Source organism: Convolutriloba macropyga, chromosome 6, assembly GCF_964194025.1.
Source record: "Convolutriloba macropyga chromosome 6, txConMacr16.3, whole genome shotgun sequence".
NCBI classification, from domain to species: Eukaryota; Metazoa; Xenacoelomorpha; order Acoela; family Convolutidae; genus Convolutriloba; species Convolutriloba macropyga.
In genome coordinates, this window is record NC_134473.1 from 66,495,479 (window position 1) to 66,508,436 (window position 12,958).

A 12,958-nucleotide genomic window follows, 5' to 3' on the forward strand; every position below is an offset into this window, starting at 1 on the left:
GCATCGTATAGAAATGTACTGCATCAAATAAATAGCGAAGGATGATATCCTTGGGTATCACAATACCTTAAAATATAGAAATATATTAAAATCACAAACATTTTATGGAATCTTTAATGACAGCCAAGAAACAAATGTTTGAAGAAAAAATTGTTATAACAATTAATCTATAGCTCACTGGAAACGGGTTTTGACCTTTGTTTATAGCGACTGAGCCACAAATCGACCGAAAAACTATCCAAAAAAATGACGAAGCTCACAAACCCAACTATGTTTTTGAAAACAATTTTCTTCAAAAATCATAACAGGCTTCAGATTTCAACAAAAAGCGGTGGATTGGGGTTCAAGACTTCAGAAAGCAAATTGGTCCTGTTAATGATGAAACTAAGTCACGACCCCACAAAATAACGACAAATACAGAGAGAAGCCAAAATTTCAAACAATTCCAAACTGTTCAAAGCACTGTAATTATAAGATGCTACCTGTAAAAAATGTAAATCATCATTTTAGACTCATTTTAACATCAACGAGTGTTCCTTATTAAAAGACCAACAAGCAGACATGACAACAAAACGATGACCAAAATTTGAACAGTGTAGTATGGATTCTATTATAATTCAATAGAAAAATTCTATAAAAATAAGTTCTATAATAATAAATGGTCGAAGCAATTGTTCACAACGAGTAATAAAGAGTGAACAAATGTTTGAATCAACGAAAGTATTTGAGACTTCTACTTTGTGAGAATGAGTTACATGGTGACGAAAATGAAAGCAAAAAGCAGACAATTAAAAAATATCTTTATTTATTTTAATTTAAAAGTCAATAAAACAAACAGCTAAAAACTGACATGTTTAACTAGATTGAGATATACGCCTTACGGAAGCAATTGAAATTTTTCATTATTATTTATATGGCGTACAACAACAAGCGGAAGAACAAACAAAGGCAAAAACAGGAAAATCACAAAATTTTGCAAGATAACTGTGTCTCATCCCAAAATGCATAAACTATAGAAAAAAAACAATTAACATATCCAGATACGCCTTTTTCCAACGCTGTGAAAATTTCTTTTCTATTCTTTCCTTCAATTGAACTTGTCAACATTGTGATAGCTTGACAATGAAATAAAATGAACACAAAAAAAGGGGATTACGCTCAAAATTTTTTTAAAAAATGTTGAAATCGAGCGACATGAAAACAAAGAAACCATTAGTTGAATAGAGAACCGTTACCCATATTAATTTATAACTCACAGGAAATCGATTTCCGTCGCTTTTTGCTGAGACTGTGCACAATGTTGACAGAAATAAGAAAAAATATGGGCAATGTTAAAAAATTAAACAATATTTTCTTAAGAAACACATACTCAAAGTGGTAACAGACATTAGATAACAACCTAAGGAATTGTCTAGCGTCATTTATACGATGCTGAGGGAGCTATCTAGATCTTTCATTGAAGACAGTAAGTCATTGGGCTACTAAATTGTAACAAATGAATGCAAAACTCGAGAAGTCCAAAAAACTTTTAAGAAATCAATTTTTCACAGTCAAAGAAAACATGAGCTTAACTCTGAAACCACAAATTAATCTCGCTTGTCGTCTTTTACGTTAAATAGCATCTCTCATTAAATTCCTGTCTGTAATTTACAGAAAAACTATTTACATAGCGGAAACACTTTTGTAAAATAATGTATCGCCCCATTAGAATATAAAACGTTTTTTATCGTAAGAGTCCATGGTGAGATCAAGATCAGCCCTGATATTGCTGCTCGTCTAACAAAACCCTCAATTGTCAAAATGCGATCAAATAGGTCAAATTTTAAACAAAAATTTTCAGATTTTCAATAATAATGCTTTTTGCATAACTATCGAGTTTAAATTTGCGTAAAAAGAACTGACGAAATTATAATTCCAGAAAACTCTTAAAGCCAGCGGGAGTACAACTACAATTTTTTGAGCATAAGAAAAAATGGCCGCTGTTTTAACGTGTCTACTTCCAGCAGATTTACAGCAAGTGGTCTAAAATAGGTCCCATTTTTGAAGAAAAAGGTCTAAGTTTTGAAAAATTTGGAAAAAGTTCTGGCAAAAAAACTCGGATCGAAAAAATCAGCAACGCTCCTCTATCTTTAGAGATCAAAAAAGCGCTGCAGTTAACAATTTTAACATATTTTAGCAAATTTGGCGATGATTTTTGCAAATGTGAATAAAACAGCTGAATTACGTCTAATATTCACAAAATTTTAAACCTCGATAGATCATTATAAAAAGAAAAAACTAAAAAAAAAATCTTTTTAATTCCATGTTCTACGCTGGACGGGATTTCTAATGACACAACTCACAACTCTCTGCGATTATTTTATCGGTCAGCCAAAATTGTCCAGATAAAATACCCATTTGAGTATATAGTTCCTCCCCCACTAAATTGGGTCGGAACAATTAGACCATAAAATACCTGGCAAAAGTTCACAACAAAAATTAAAATTTTTCTTTGATATCTGTAAATATTTTTTCATCGCATCTGACCTTGAAACAGTTGACCCTGAAACAGCTATTTATATAAACTTGAACACAACATAATATTGATTTGACTTTAATATTACTTTGAATCTTCTTTTCAATTAAGCTTGGGCCTGTTATCGACATCGATAATCTTCTTATTGATTGGCGCTAATTATTTTACCGCAAAATTGTCATAATCCTTGTAAACTAACAAACATTGATTCATAACACAAGAAATTTGAAACCAAAAGGGCACGTGACAACAATGTAATTAAGGTAATTTTGAGGACTAAGGTTTTGAAACATCAAAGAACAGAGTAGAAAAATCCGAAAGAAGGCAAGTCGACGCCCCCCAACCGAGCACCAAACGATCCCCCCCAGGAGGCATCGACCTTGTCATTTGGCGCTTCAAACGAACAGATCCAACCCGAACAGCAGAGCAACCTCCTCTGTGGACAAGTTGGTCAACACAGATGCTAAAGAGGCTGGAAAGGAAGCTACATTGAAAAAGAAATACGTGGAATGTTGGAATTGGACAAAAGTTGAAATTGCATTATGGAAGTGTCTCGTGCAGGTGTTCTGTGAGAAGAAATGACAAATCAGATAAGCCTTGAGAACTTATATATTTTTTATATCACTCCATATAATGATTCTAGGGGAACACCGCCCCCTCCCTGAAGAGGCGTAGTCACCAATTATTAACAGGGTTTGCGTAACTATAACTCAGGATTTCTCCTTTTTTTGAAAAAAAACAGGTTCTCAGCTAAGCGATTGTTAAAATTATTAGCAGTTCAAATTGTTATATTATAAAATTCGGGTCCGGTGAAACTTTTGCAAAGATTACATTAACCCAGCAGCCAGCCAGTGCAATCCGGCCAACCGGACATTCTACAGCCTCAACCAGCCGACTTCATCGTTCCGCCAGTGGAACATCCAAGCCGCAGTCAACATCTACACCAACCCAGCAGCCAGCCAGTGCAATCCGGCCAACCGGACATCTCTACAGCCTCAACCAGCCGAATTCATCGTTCCCCCAGTGGAACAACTAAGCCGCAGTCAACATCTACACCAACCCAGCCGCCAGCCAGTGCAATCCGGCCAACTGGACATCTCTGCAGCCTCAACCAGCCAACTTCATTGTTCCACCAGTGGAACATCCAAGCCGTAGTCGACATCTACACCAACCCAACAGCCAGCCAGTGCAATCCGGCCAACCGGACATCTCTGCAGCCTCAACCAGCCGACTTCACCGTTCAGCCAGTGGAACATCCAAGCCGTAGTCGACATCTACACCACCCCAGCAGCCAGCCAGTGCAATCCGGCCAATCGGACATCTGTGCAGCCGCAACCAGCCGAGTTAATCTTTCCGCATGCAGAACCAGTCAACAGCAGCCGACCTTCGGTCCCCAAAGGTCACACAAAGTGCCCTAAAGGTCACCCAGAGTGCCCCCCAAGGTCATAAAAGGGCCCCTCAGCGTCGCCCAAAGGCCCCCCAAGGTCGCCAAAAGTGCCCCAAAGGTCACCAAGAGTGCCACCCAAGGTCACAAAAAGGCCCCCAATGTCGCTCAAAGGCCCCCCCAAGGTCACACAAAGTGCCCCAAAGGTCACCCAAAGTTCCCCCCCAAGGTCATCAAAAGTGCCCCAAAGGTCACCAAGAGTGCCCCTCAAGGTCACCAAAAGTGCCCCAAAGGTCACCAAGAGTGCCCCCCAAGGTCACAAAAAGGCCCCCCAACGTCGCTCAAAGGCCCCCCAAGGTCACCAAAAGTGTCCCAAAGGTCACCCAGAGTGCCCCCAAAGGTAACACAAAGTGCCCCAAAGGTCACCCAAAGTGCCCCCCAAGGTAATCAAAAGTGCCCCAAAGGTCACCAAGAGCGCCCCCCAAGGTCACAAAAAGGCCCCCCAACGTCGCTCAAAGGCCCCCCCAAGGTCACCAAAAGTGTCCCAAAGGTCACCCAGAGTGCCCCCTAAGGTCACACAAAGTGCCCCAAAGGTCACCCGAAGTGCCCCCAAAGGTCACACAAAGTTCCCCAAAGGTCAACCAAGGTGCCCCCCAAGTCACAAAAAGGCCCCCCAACGTCGCCCAAAGGCCCCCCCAAGGTCGCCAAAAGTGCCCCAAAGGTCAACCAGAGCTCCCCCAAGGTCACCAAAAGTGTCCCAAAGGTCATCCGAAGTGCCCCCAAAGGTCACACAAAGTTCCCCAAAGGTCAACCAGAGCTCCCCCCAAGGTCAGCAAAAGTGCCCCAAAGGTCAGCCAGAGTGCCACCAAAGGTCACCAAAAGTACCCCAAAGATCACCCAAAGTGCCCACAAAGGTCACATAAAGTGCCCAAAAGGTCAACAAGATTACCCCCCAAGGTCACAAAGGGCCCCCCAAGGTCACCCAAAGTGCCCCAAAAGGTCACCCAGAGTGCCCCAAAGTCACAAAAGGGCCTCCCAACGTCGCCCAAAGGCCCCTCCAAGGTCACCAAAAGTGCCCCAAAGGTCATCCAGAGTGCCCCCCAAGGTCACACAAATTGCCCCAAAGGTCACCCAAAGTGCCCCCAAAAGTCACACAAAGTGCCCCAAAGGTCAACCAGAGTGCCCCCAAGGTCACAAAAAGGCCCCCCAACGTCGCCCAAAGGCCCCCTCAAAGTCACCGGAAGTGCCCCAAAGGTCACCCAGAGTGCCCCCAAAGTCACCAAAAAGTGCCCACAAAGGTCACACAAAGTGCCCAAAAGGTCACCAAGATTACACCCCAAGGTCAAAAGGGCCCCCAAAGTCACCCAAAATACCAACTGAGATCAACCAAAGCCCCCCAAAGGTCACCCAGAGTCCACTTAAGGCCATCCAAAGCTCTTCAAAGAGCCCCCGAGTTCACTCAAGTTCATCTCACTCAACCCTCGAAGAAACGCAAGGTGCCCTCCAAGCTCACCCCAAAATTCGCCACAAAATTGTCCGTGTGTTCACCAACGTCATCCAAATTGACATATATTAACCCCCTAAGGTCAGCAATTTATCCCCTTAAGCCCCCAATAACATCCTAGATTATTGGATTAAGAATTCTAAATTGACGAACTTACCCCTCAAACAGACCAAAACATATAAAGAGCAACAAAAATGAAGACAACACTAACAAAGAAATCAAAATTCGGAAATAGCAAGCAAAGCATAAATAGCACTGTCAAGTTTTTCCACCAACGCTTTAAAAACGCGCAACTGCTTGAGAGTGAAATAAGGAGGCAAATATCAGACAATCTTGATTCAGAAATAGTTTCTCAGACGTTTCAGGAATTCATCCAAAATGTCGGACAAACAGAAAAGATCGTGGACGTAATGGCCCAGTCCGAAAGCAGTCAAGACTTGGAACCTCTTGAAGAGGCAGAGAAGCTAACTACAATGAAAATTGAAATAATGCAAATTGTCAAGCAACACGAAATTTCGATGAGAAAAGAAACCTCCAGAGCAAGTAGCAGATCATCACTTAGAAGTCGAATGTCAGCTGTTTCCAGCACTTCGAGGAAAAATCAGCAAAAAACCACTGGAAGCAGGCATGTTGACAACCAAAACAACACACTCCTTTCTTCGAAAGACACTGCTGAATCCTCAGGAGGAACGAAAATCCAAACCAAAGAAACTGAAACAACAACAACAACAACGATTGGCGAATACAATTTGCGGAACAGAAGCATACCAAAATTGGGCGCATGCACGGGTGGAGAAGCAGATTTTGACCCACAAACAACTCTCCCAAGTCAGAACGTCATTTCACAAGAAGATGAATCTCATAACAAAAATGTAAATCATCTAGACGGATCTGGTGATCATAATTGGACAACCAAAAATCCCATTTGCATTGTTCCTAATAACCTAAAAAACAACGACGTGCAGTTCAACTACACACGAAACCCTGAGGGAATATACTTGCCTTCTAGGCAAAAAATGCTACAAATTAAGACGCAGAATTGTCTGAATAGTCAGCAACAACGAAAATTGTATAACATATTCCGTCAAAAGACACCAGAACATTGTCTCCTACCGAAAGAGGGCCGTGGAATCACAGAGGTGGTGGCAAGCTTACAAGAAAGTCAAAACGTTGCATGCCAATTAAGAGAAACCTCAACAATATCACACGCCAATAGCAATGCATATCCTCAACAAATCGGTTCAACCCAACTTTCTACATCAATCCCATTATCAACTCCTGACATAAACCAGCATTGTAGCTATTCGCAACCAATCAGCAGCCTCAGCAGCAACCAGGGTTTTTCAATTATGAACCCCGAAGCAAATGGTCCTTTAATTCATCATCGCGTTGCGCAAAACATCCTTTCTGCACAAAGCCATACACATTTTAACCGAGCCACAGCACACAGCATCTCACAAAGTGGAAGGAAAAGGAATCGCTCAACTCACTTGGCGTCGTAAATAATTGGCCTGAAAGTCTTGGCCAAAAACCACCAAAAGGCCTCAATAAACCAAAATTACTTCCAAGACGTTTTCGTACCCCCTGCAACTCAGCAGATGATACATCCACCAGGCCTCCATCAGCAACTGCCAACGACACGTGAACAATATGTTCAACCTAATAACTGTACAAACCGTCAACAACCCTCTTCGGAAAATGTAAATGGTCACCAATAACCAATCCACAATGGAAATAATGCTAATCAGCAAACTGCGCGTCCACAATACTCGGACAGCTATCATCATCAGCCATTCTTTCGAAACAACTATCGCTCAGTGAAGCTGCCAGACATACGAATACAAAAGTTCGACGGAGACCCACTGAGATGGAATGAATGGTCCTGCATGTTTTCCTCAGCTATTCATCAAATGCGTGACATCACTGACAATGAAAGAATGAGCTACCTGCAAACATTGGTGGTTGGACCAGCAAGAGAAGCCATTTCGGGATATCTCTGTAACCCCGGATTCTATCATGATGCCTTATCGGAACTTGAAAGACGCTTTGGAAATTCTCAACACGTTGTCGCCGCCCTCAATAAAGAACTCGAACTGTGGCAGAGACCACAAGCAAGCGACCACGCAACATTGATAAGCTACGCTTCTTTCCTGCGAAAACTAGTCCAGACATTTAATGCACATGGTTTTTACGCAGACTTGAATTCTACCTATTTAGTCCGGATCGCCCGAGATAAACTACCATGGTCATTGAAAATGAAATGGAGTGAACACCTAGTCGACAATGGAAGTCCATTTCCAGGATTGGAAGACCTCTCGATATGGATGGATAAACAGGCTAGAGTCTTTGAACATCTACAGGACAACAGCTTTTCCAGCAACGAAACGAACAACGGAAATCAACACAAGAACGACCGCAATAGAGGTAAATTTAACCATAAATCTAATTTCAGGCACAAAGAAAAAAACGGAAACCAAAAATTTAGCCAATCCGGCTACAACAAGAACCACCACAACCAAAACCCGAACAATAAAAACCAGAACGCAAACGAACATCATCACAACAACGCTAACAGAGCAAAAACATTTGAAAGCAACAACAGTAGTTTTGTTCACAAACCATTCAATCCAAAGAAACACGAGTCTCAACAAAACAGAAGTACAAACTGTCCGGTCGATCAAGGAGACCATTACATAGGGAAGTGTCCAAAATTTCTGCAAATGTCACCATCTGAACGTAATGCTGAGTGAATTTTCTTTGCTACAATTGTCTTAGCTCAACCCATAACGCAAAAACATGTCCATCGAAAGTTTCATGCAGACATTGTTCACGGAAACACCACTCAATGCTACATGACAACAATTACGTCTCACAGCAAAAAACAAACGATACTCAACACGAATTACCACTATGCGAGTCCTTTGACGAGATCAGCAAAGAAACGAAATCACCAAACTACACGCCAGTTTTCCCTCGAAAAATTAGAAATCAGCTTCCAATGGTTCCCATTAAACTTTACGGTCCCAACGAAACATGCGAATGTTATGCTTTACTTGACAGCTGCAGCACGATATCTTATGTTTTCGATCCCATGGTAACCAAACTCAATGCAGCACGAACGAGCCTAGAATCAACTCTGAGCGTTTCGACAGCCTTTGGTGATTCCTCAATGGAACTCAAACTTGTACAACTTGATATTGGACCCTTTAACAGCAACAAACCACTGTTTCGCTTGAATTACGTTTATTCAATTAACAATTGGCATTTTGATGATGCCCCCGTTTCAGAACTGAATGATGTTTGCAGCAAACATACCCATTTGCAACACATCAGTTTTCCCAAACTGGAAAACAATCGCATCCAAGTATTACTTGGAATTGACGCAACACAGTACATCCTCGAAAGAGAGTTTTTTCAGAGACCCAAAAATACGCCATTTGCAATCAGAAATCTGTTAGGCTGGACTATAACTGGTCCAATCAAATTCGGCCATGAGGAACAACAAAGAACCAACTTCCTTTCTCTTAGCTATGAAGCATTCGACAGAGAATTGACGCTCACAAAAAATGAAGATCCTCTGGCAGATTATATGAACAGCTTCTGGAAGATAGATTCATCGGGAAGGGAAAATGAAAATGAAACGCCTGTGTCAAAAGATGACACCAGAGCACTTAAAATACTGAATGATACAGTGCGTCACACAGGCGAGAGGTACGAGATCGGTCTTCTCTGGAAAGAAAAAGTAAATTTGGAGAAGAACTATTCTGTAGCCAAGGCACAAATTCAAAGCCTCGAAAAGAAACTAAGCAAAGATCAGCTGCTGAAAGAGATGACACTCGATACAGACATCGAGAAGGGATATGTCAAGCCAGTTATTTTCTCTAGCATCGCCCCTAGCCGCGTATGGTACCTACCACATCACCCAGTCACCAACCCCAATAAACCTGGAAAGGTACGGCGAGTTTCAAATGCTGCATCTGTTTTTAAAGGGAATTCTCTGAACAGTAACTTTTTGACAGGCCCAGACCTGATCAACAATCTGGTTGGTCTCCTGCTTCATTTCAGAGAAAATCCAGTTGCAGTCAGCGCCGATATTGAGGCGATATTTATGCAAGTAGGTATATTTGAGAAAGACCAGCCTTCAATGAGATTTCTCTGGCCCACCAATCACAGTGTGAAGCAATTCCAGTACACCCGTCTCATTTTTGGCGCTCGAAGCTCACCATCAACAGCTATTTTTGTCCTCCAGAAAACGGCAGCCAAACGATTCAAAATCCTGTTAAAAATAGTTTTCACATGGACGATTCTGTACATTCCTTCGAAACGGTGGAGATTGCACAAGAAGCCGCAGTGTCGCTGAAGAAAACCCTCATGAGAGCCGGCTTTAAGTTGACAAAGTTTGTCTCCAATGAGCAAACAGCCAAAGTCAATGTCAGCGATGATGAAGAAAATAGCGAGGACTGTCTCCGCGTACTTGGTGTTCAATGGAATAAATCAACTGACAAATTTTTCCATCAGAAACCATCAAAATTTGAGACCAACGCAGAGAATTACACTGTTCGAAAACTACTATCTCTAATCGCATGCCTTTTTGACCCGCTAGGGATTATAGCCTCCGTAATCATCACTCTGAAAATTATACCACAAGAGATCTGGAAAGAGGGTCTAGCATGGAATGACAGCCTGCCAAATGAGAAGATTAAATCAATTCAAACATGGATTGACAATTACATGTGCTCTCCCCGAATTGAAATCCCTCGCTGCCTAACACTAGACGTAGCGACCAGAAAAGCCTATGAACTACACGATTTTACGGATGCATCTCAACTAGCAAATGGTGCCGTTGCTTATGCCCGAATTATCTCTGAAAATGGCGTATCTTGTAGTTTCCTAATGATTAAAGCCAAAGTTGCTCCAATCAAGCAGCTAAGTATCCCAAAACTCGAACTTCAAGCCGCCGTCCTTGGAACCCGTTTAGCTCACTTCATCAAGAAACACCATACTATAGAGTTCAAAGATAACACATTTTGGTGTGACAGCATGGCTGTCCTGGCTTGGATCAAAATTCAGAAAAACTTAAAGTTTTCGTGGGCAACCGAGTAAACGAAATTCAAAGTCAATCGCCAACCAGCAGCTGGAGACATATCAGTGGGAAAAGCAATCCAGCCGATCACGTTTCTCGAGGTATTCTTCCTGCTGACATTAAAGAGCATTGGCTAAGCCCACCAGCATTTTTGTTCAAACCGAAAGAAAGCTGGAGCACTTTTCTCAACACCGAGAAGACAAACACCACAATGGCGCGACAAACAATTCAACCAGTGGTTGCAGCAAAAAAGTTCTCAAAATGGACGAAGTTGCTAAGAGCAACAGACCAAGTGTTTCGGTTCATCGAAATCTTGCGAACTAAATCCAAAAGAGCACTCAACATCAAAGATGTCGAAAACGCCAGGAACCACCTTATTCAAGTATCTCAGCAGAATTCCTTCGGTCCCTCAATCGCTCTCTTGAATAAAAACAAGAATTTGCCATCCAAAGACAAACTTCTGCCGCTCTCACACTTTCTGAAGGATAATATTTTAAGAGTTGGTGGCAGAACAAAGAAAAGTACTTTGGGATATAACACAAAGCATCCAATTGTCCTTAACGCAAAGGAATCAATCGCCCGACTATTCCTGGAGAAGTGCGATGAAATCTGCATGCACTTTGGAACAGAGTATGTCAAAAACTTTGTACAGCAAAGTTACTATGTTTTTGGCCTAAGAGACTTCTTACGCAGCATTTCATAAAAGTGCTTTGAATGTAGACGTTTTAAAGGACAAGGTCTTCAGCCACCTATGGCAGATCTGCCTGATGCCCGATTTCCAGAAAACTAATCACCCGTAACCTTCACGAGTGTAGGACTTGATTATATTGGGCCCTTCACCGTTATTCAAAGAGGCAAAGAAGAGAAGGCCTATATCTGTCTTTTCAACTGCCTAGTGACTCGAGCAGTACACTTGGAAGTGACAGAAGATCTGACAACATCAGCTTGTATGACAGCCATCCGCAGATTCATTGCTCGACGGGGACAACCACGGCTCTTACTCAGTGATAATGGAAGCAACTTCCTGGGAGCCAGAAAACAAATCAGAAGACAAAATCTTCAGTTGGACCACGACTTTTTATCAAGAACAACTTGTTGAACCAGTCAGTTGAATGGCGCCTCAACCCTCCATCTGCTCCTCACTTTGGAGGCGTGTGGGAGAGGCTCGTACAGATAGTAAAACGAGCTCTTCTTCTGAACTTGGGTTCTGCCAAATTGACTTGGGACGTCTTCACAACCCTTGTCGCAGAAGCAGAATGCTTAGTTAATGCACGCCCCTTAACCCACGTCAGAAGCGACAACGAAGACGAAGATCCACTAACTCCAAGTCATTTCCTTATTGGTCGAGCTTTCCCTAACATACCAGCCTTTGTGTTCAATGAGAACCCTTCACTGAAGACGAAAAGTTGGACGCAGATCAAACAACGATTGGAAGGAATATGGAAGAGGCTGGTCCGAGAATACTTGCCTACCCTGAACACCCGAAGGAAGTGGACCAGCCCAGAATCAAAGCTTGAAGTCAACGATATTGTTTGGGTACTGGAAGAGTGGACTCCCAGAGGAATTTGGCCCGTAGGACGCGTGACAAGGACGTTCACCGGCCCCGACCAAACTGCTAGATCTTGTGAAGTAAAAACCGCTCTAGGTCTTCTAACCCGCCCAGCTGTGAGATTAGCACATGTTTTCCCAAAACCAATCCAACCAGGTTAGGTAAGGCAGGCCCCGAGAATGTTATCGACATCGATAATCTTCTTATTGATTGGCGCTAATTATTTTACCGCAAAATTGTCATAATCCTTGTAAACTAACAAACATTGATTCATAACACAAGAAATTTGAAACCAAAAGGGCACGTGACAACAATGTAATTAAGGTAATTTTGAGGACTAAGGTTTTGAAACATCAAAGAACAGAGTAGAAAAATCCGAAAGGAAGGCAAGTCGACGCCCCCCAACCGAGCACCAAACGATCCCCCCAGGAGGCATCGACATTGTCAGGGCCAAGGAATTCGATTTAGTAATTGATATCATATTCGTAACAATCAATATGGATTTAACTTAAACCACGGCATACTTGATCTTTTTGCATTCGAATGCTTTAAATATGCTGATCTCAAACATTATTTGAATTTTCAGAAAGATAAACACCTGCAAGAATACGCATGAGTTTATTTCGAATTGTTTTTTGAATTGATGGTTTTTGATTTTTTTTCTCCTCTGAAATGACGACAACGATGTTCAAACCTTCCAGCGGCTTTTTCTGCAATTTCAAAAAAAGGAAGGCCTTTCATTCGTAGATAATTTTTCTGAAAAATTTTCGTGCTGTAAAAGAAAATAAACAAGGACAATGAAGACCGCGAAATTTATAATCTACTTGCAACCGGTAATTTCCTCACTCTATGTTGGCAAGAAGTACTTGCCATACTTCGAAATTTAGTTTACAGAAATAGTAATTAGAGTTCCATTTAAAGAC

General features: G+C 41.9%; 1 protein-coding gene across 1 annotated transcript; it reads left to right on the top strand.

The window, feature by feature from the left end:
• Positions 1–9,774: 9,774 nt before the first annotated feature.
• On the top strand, positions 9,775–12,196 carry LOC142341382 (uncharacterized). The gene is made up of 3 exons (XM_075392311.1): positions 9,775–9,960; positions 10,443–11,116; positions 11,518–12,196. Exons 1-3 carry the CDS (start codon positions 9,775–9,777, stop codon positions 12,194–12,196), a joined length of 1,539 nt encoding a protein of 512 aa, XP_075248426.1.
• Positions 12,197–12,958: the final 762 nt, after the last annotated feature.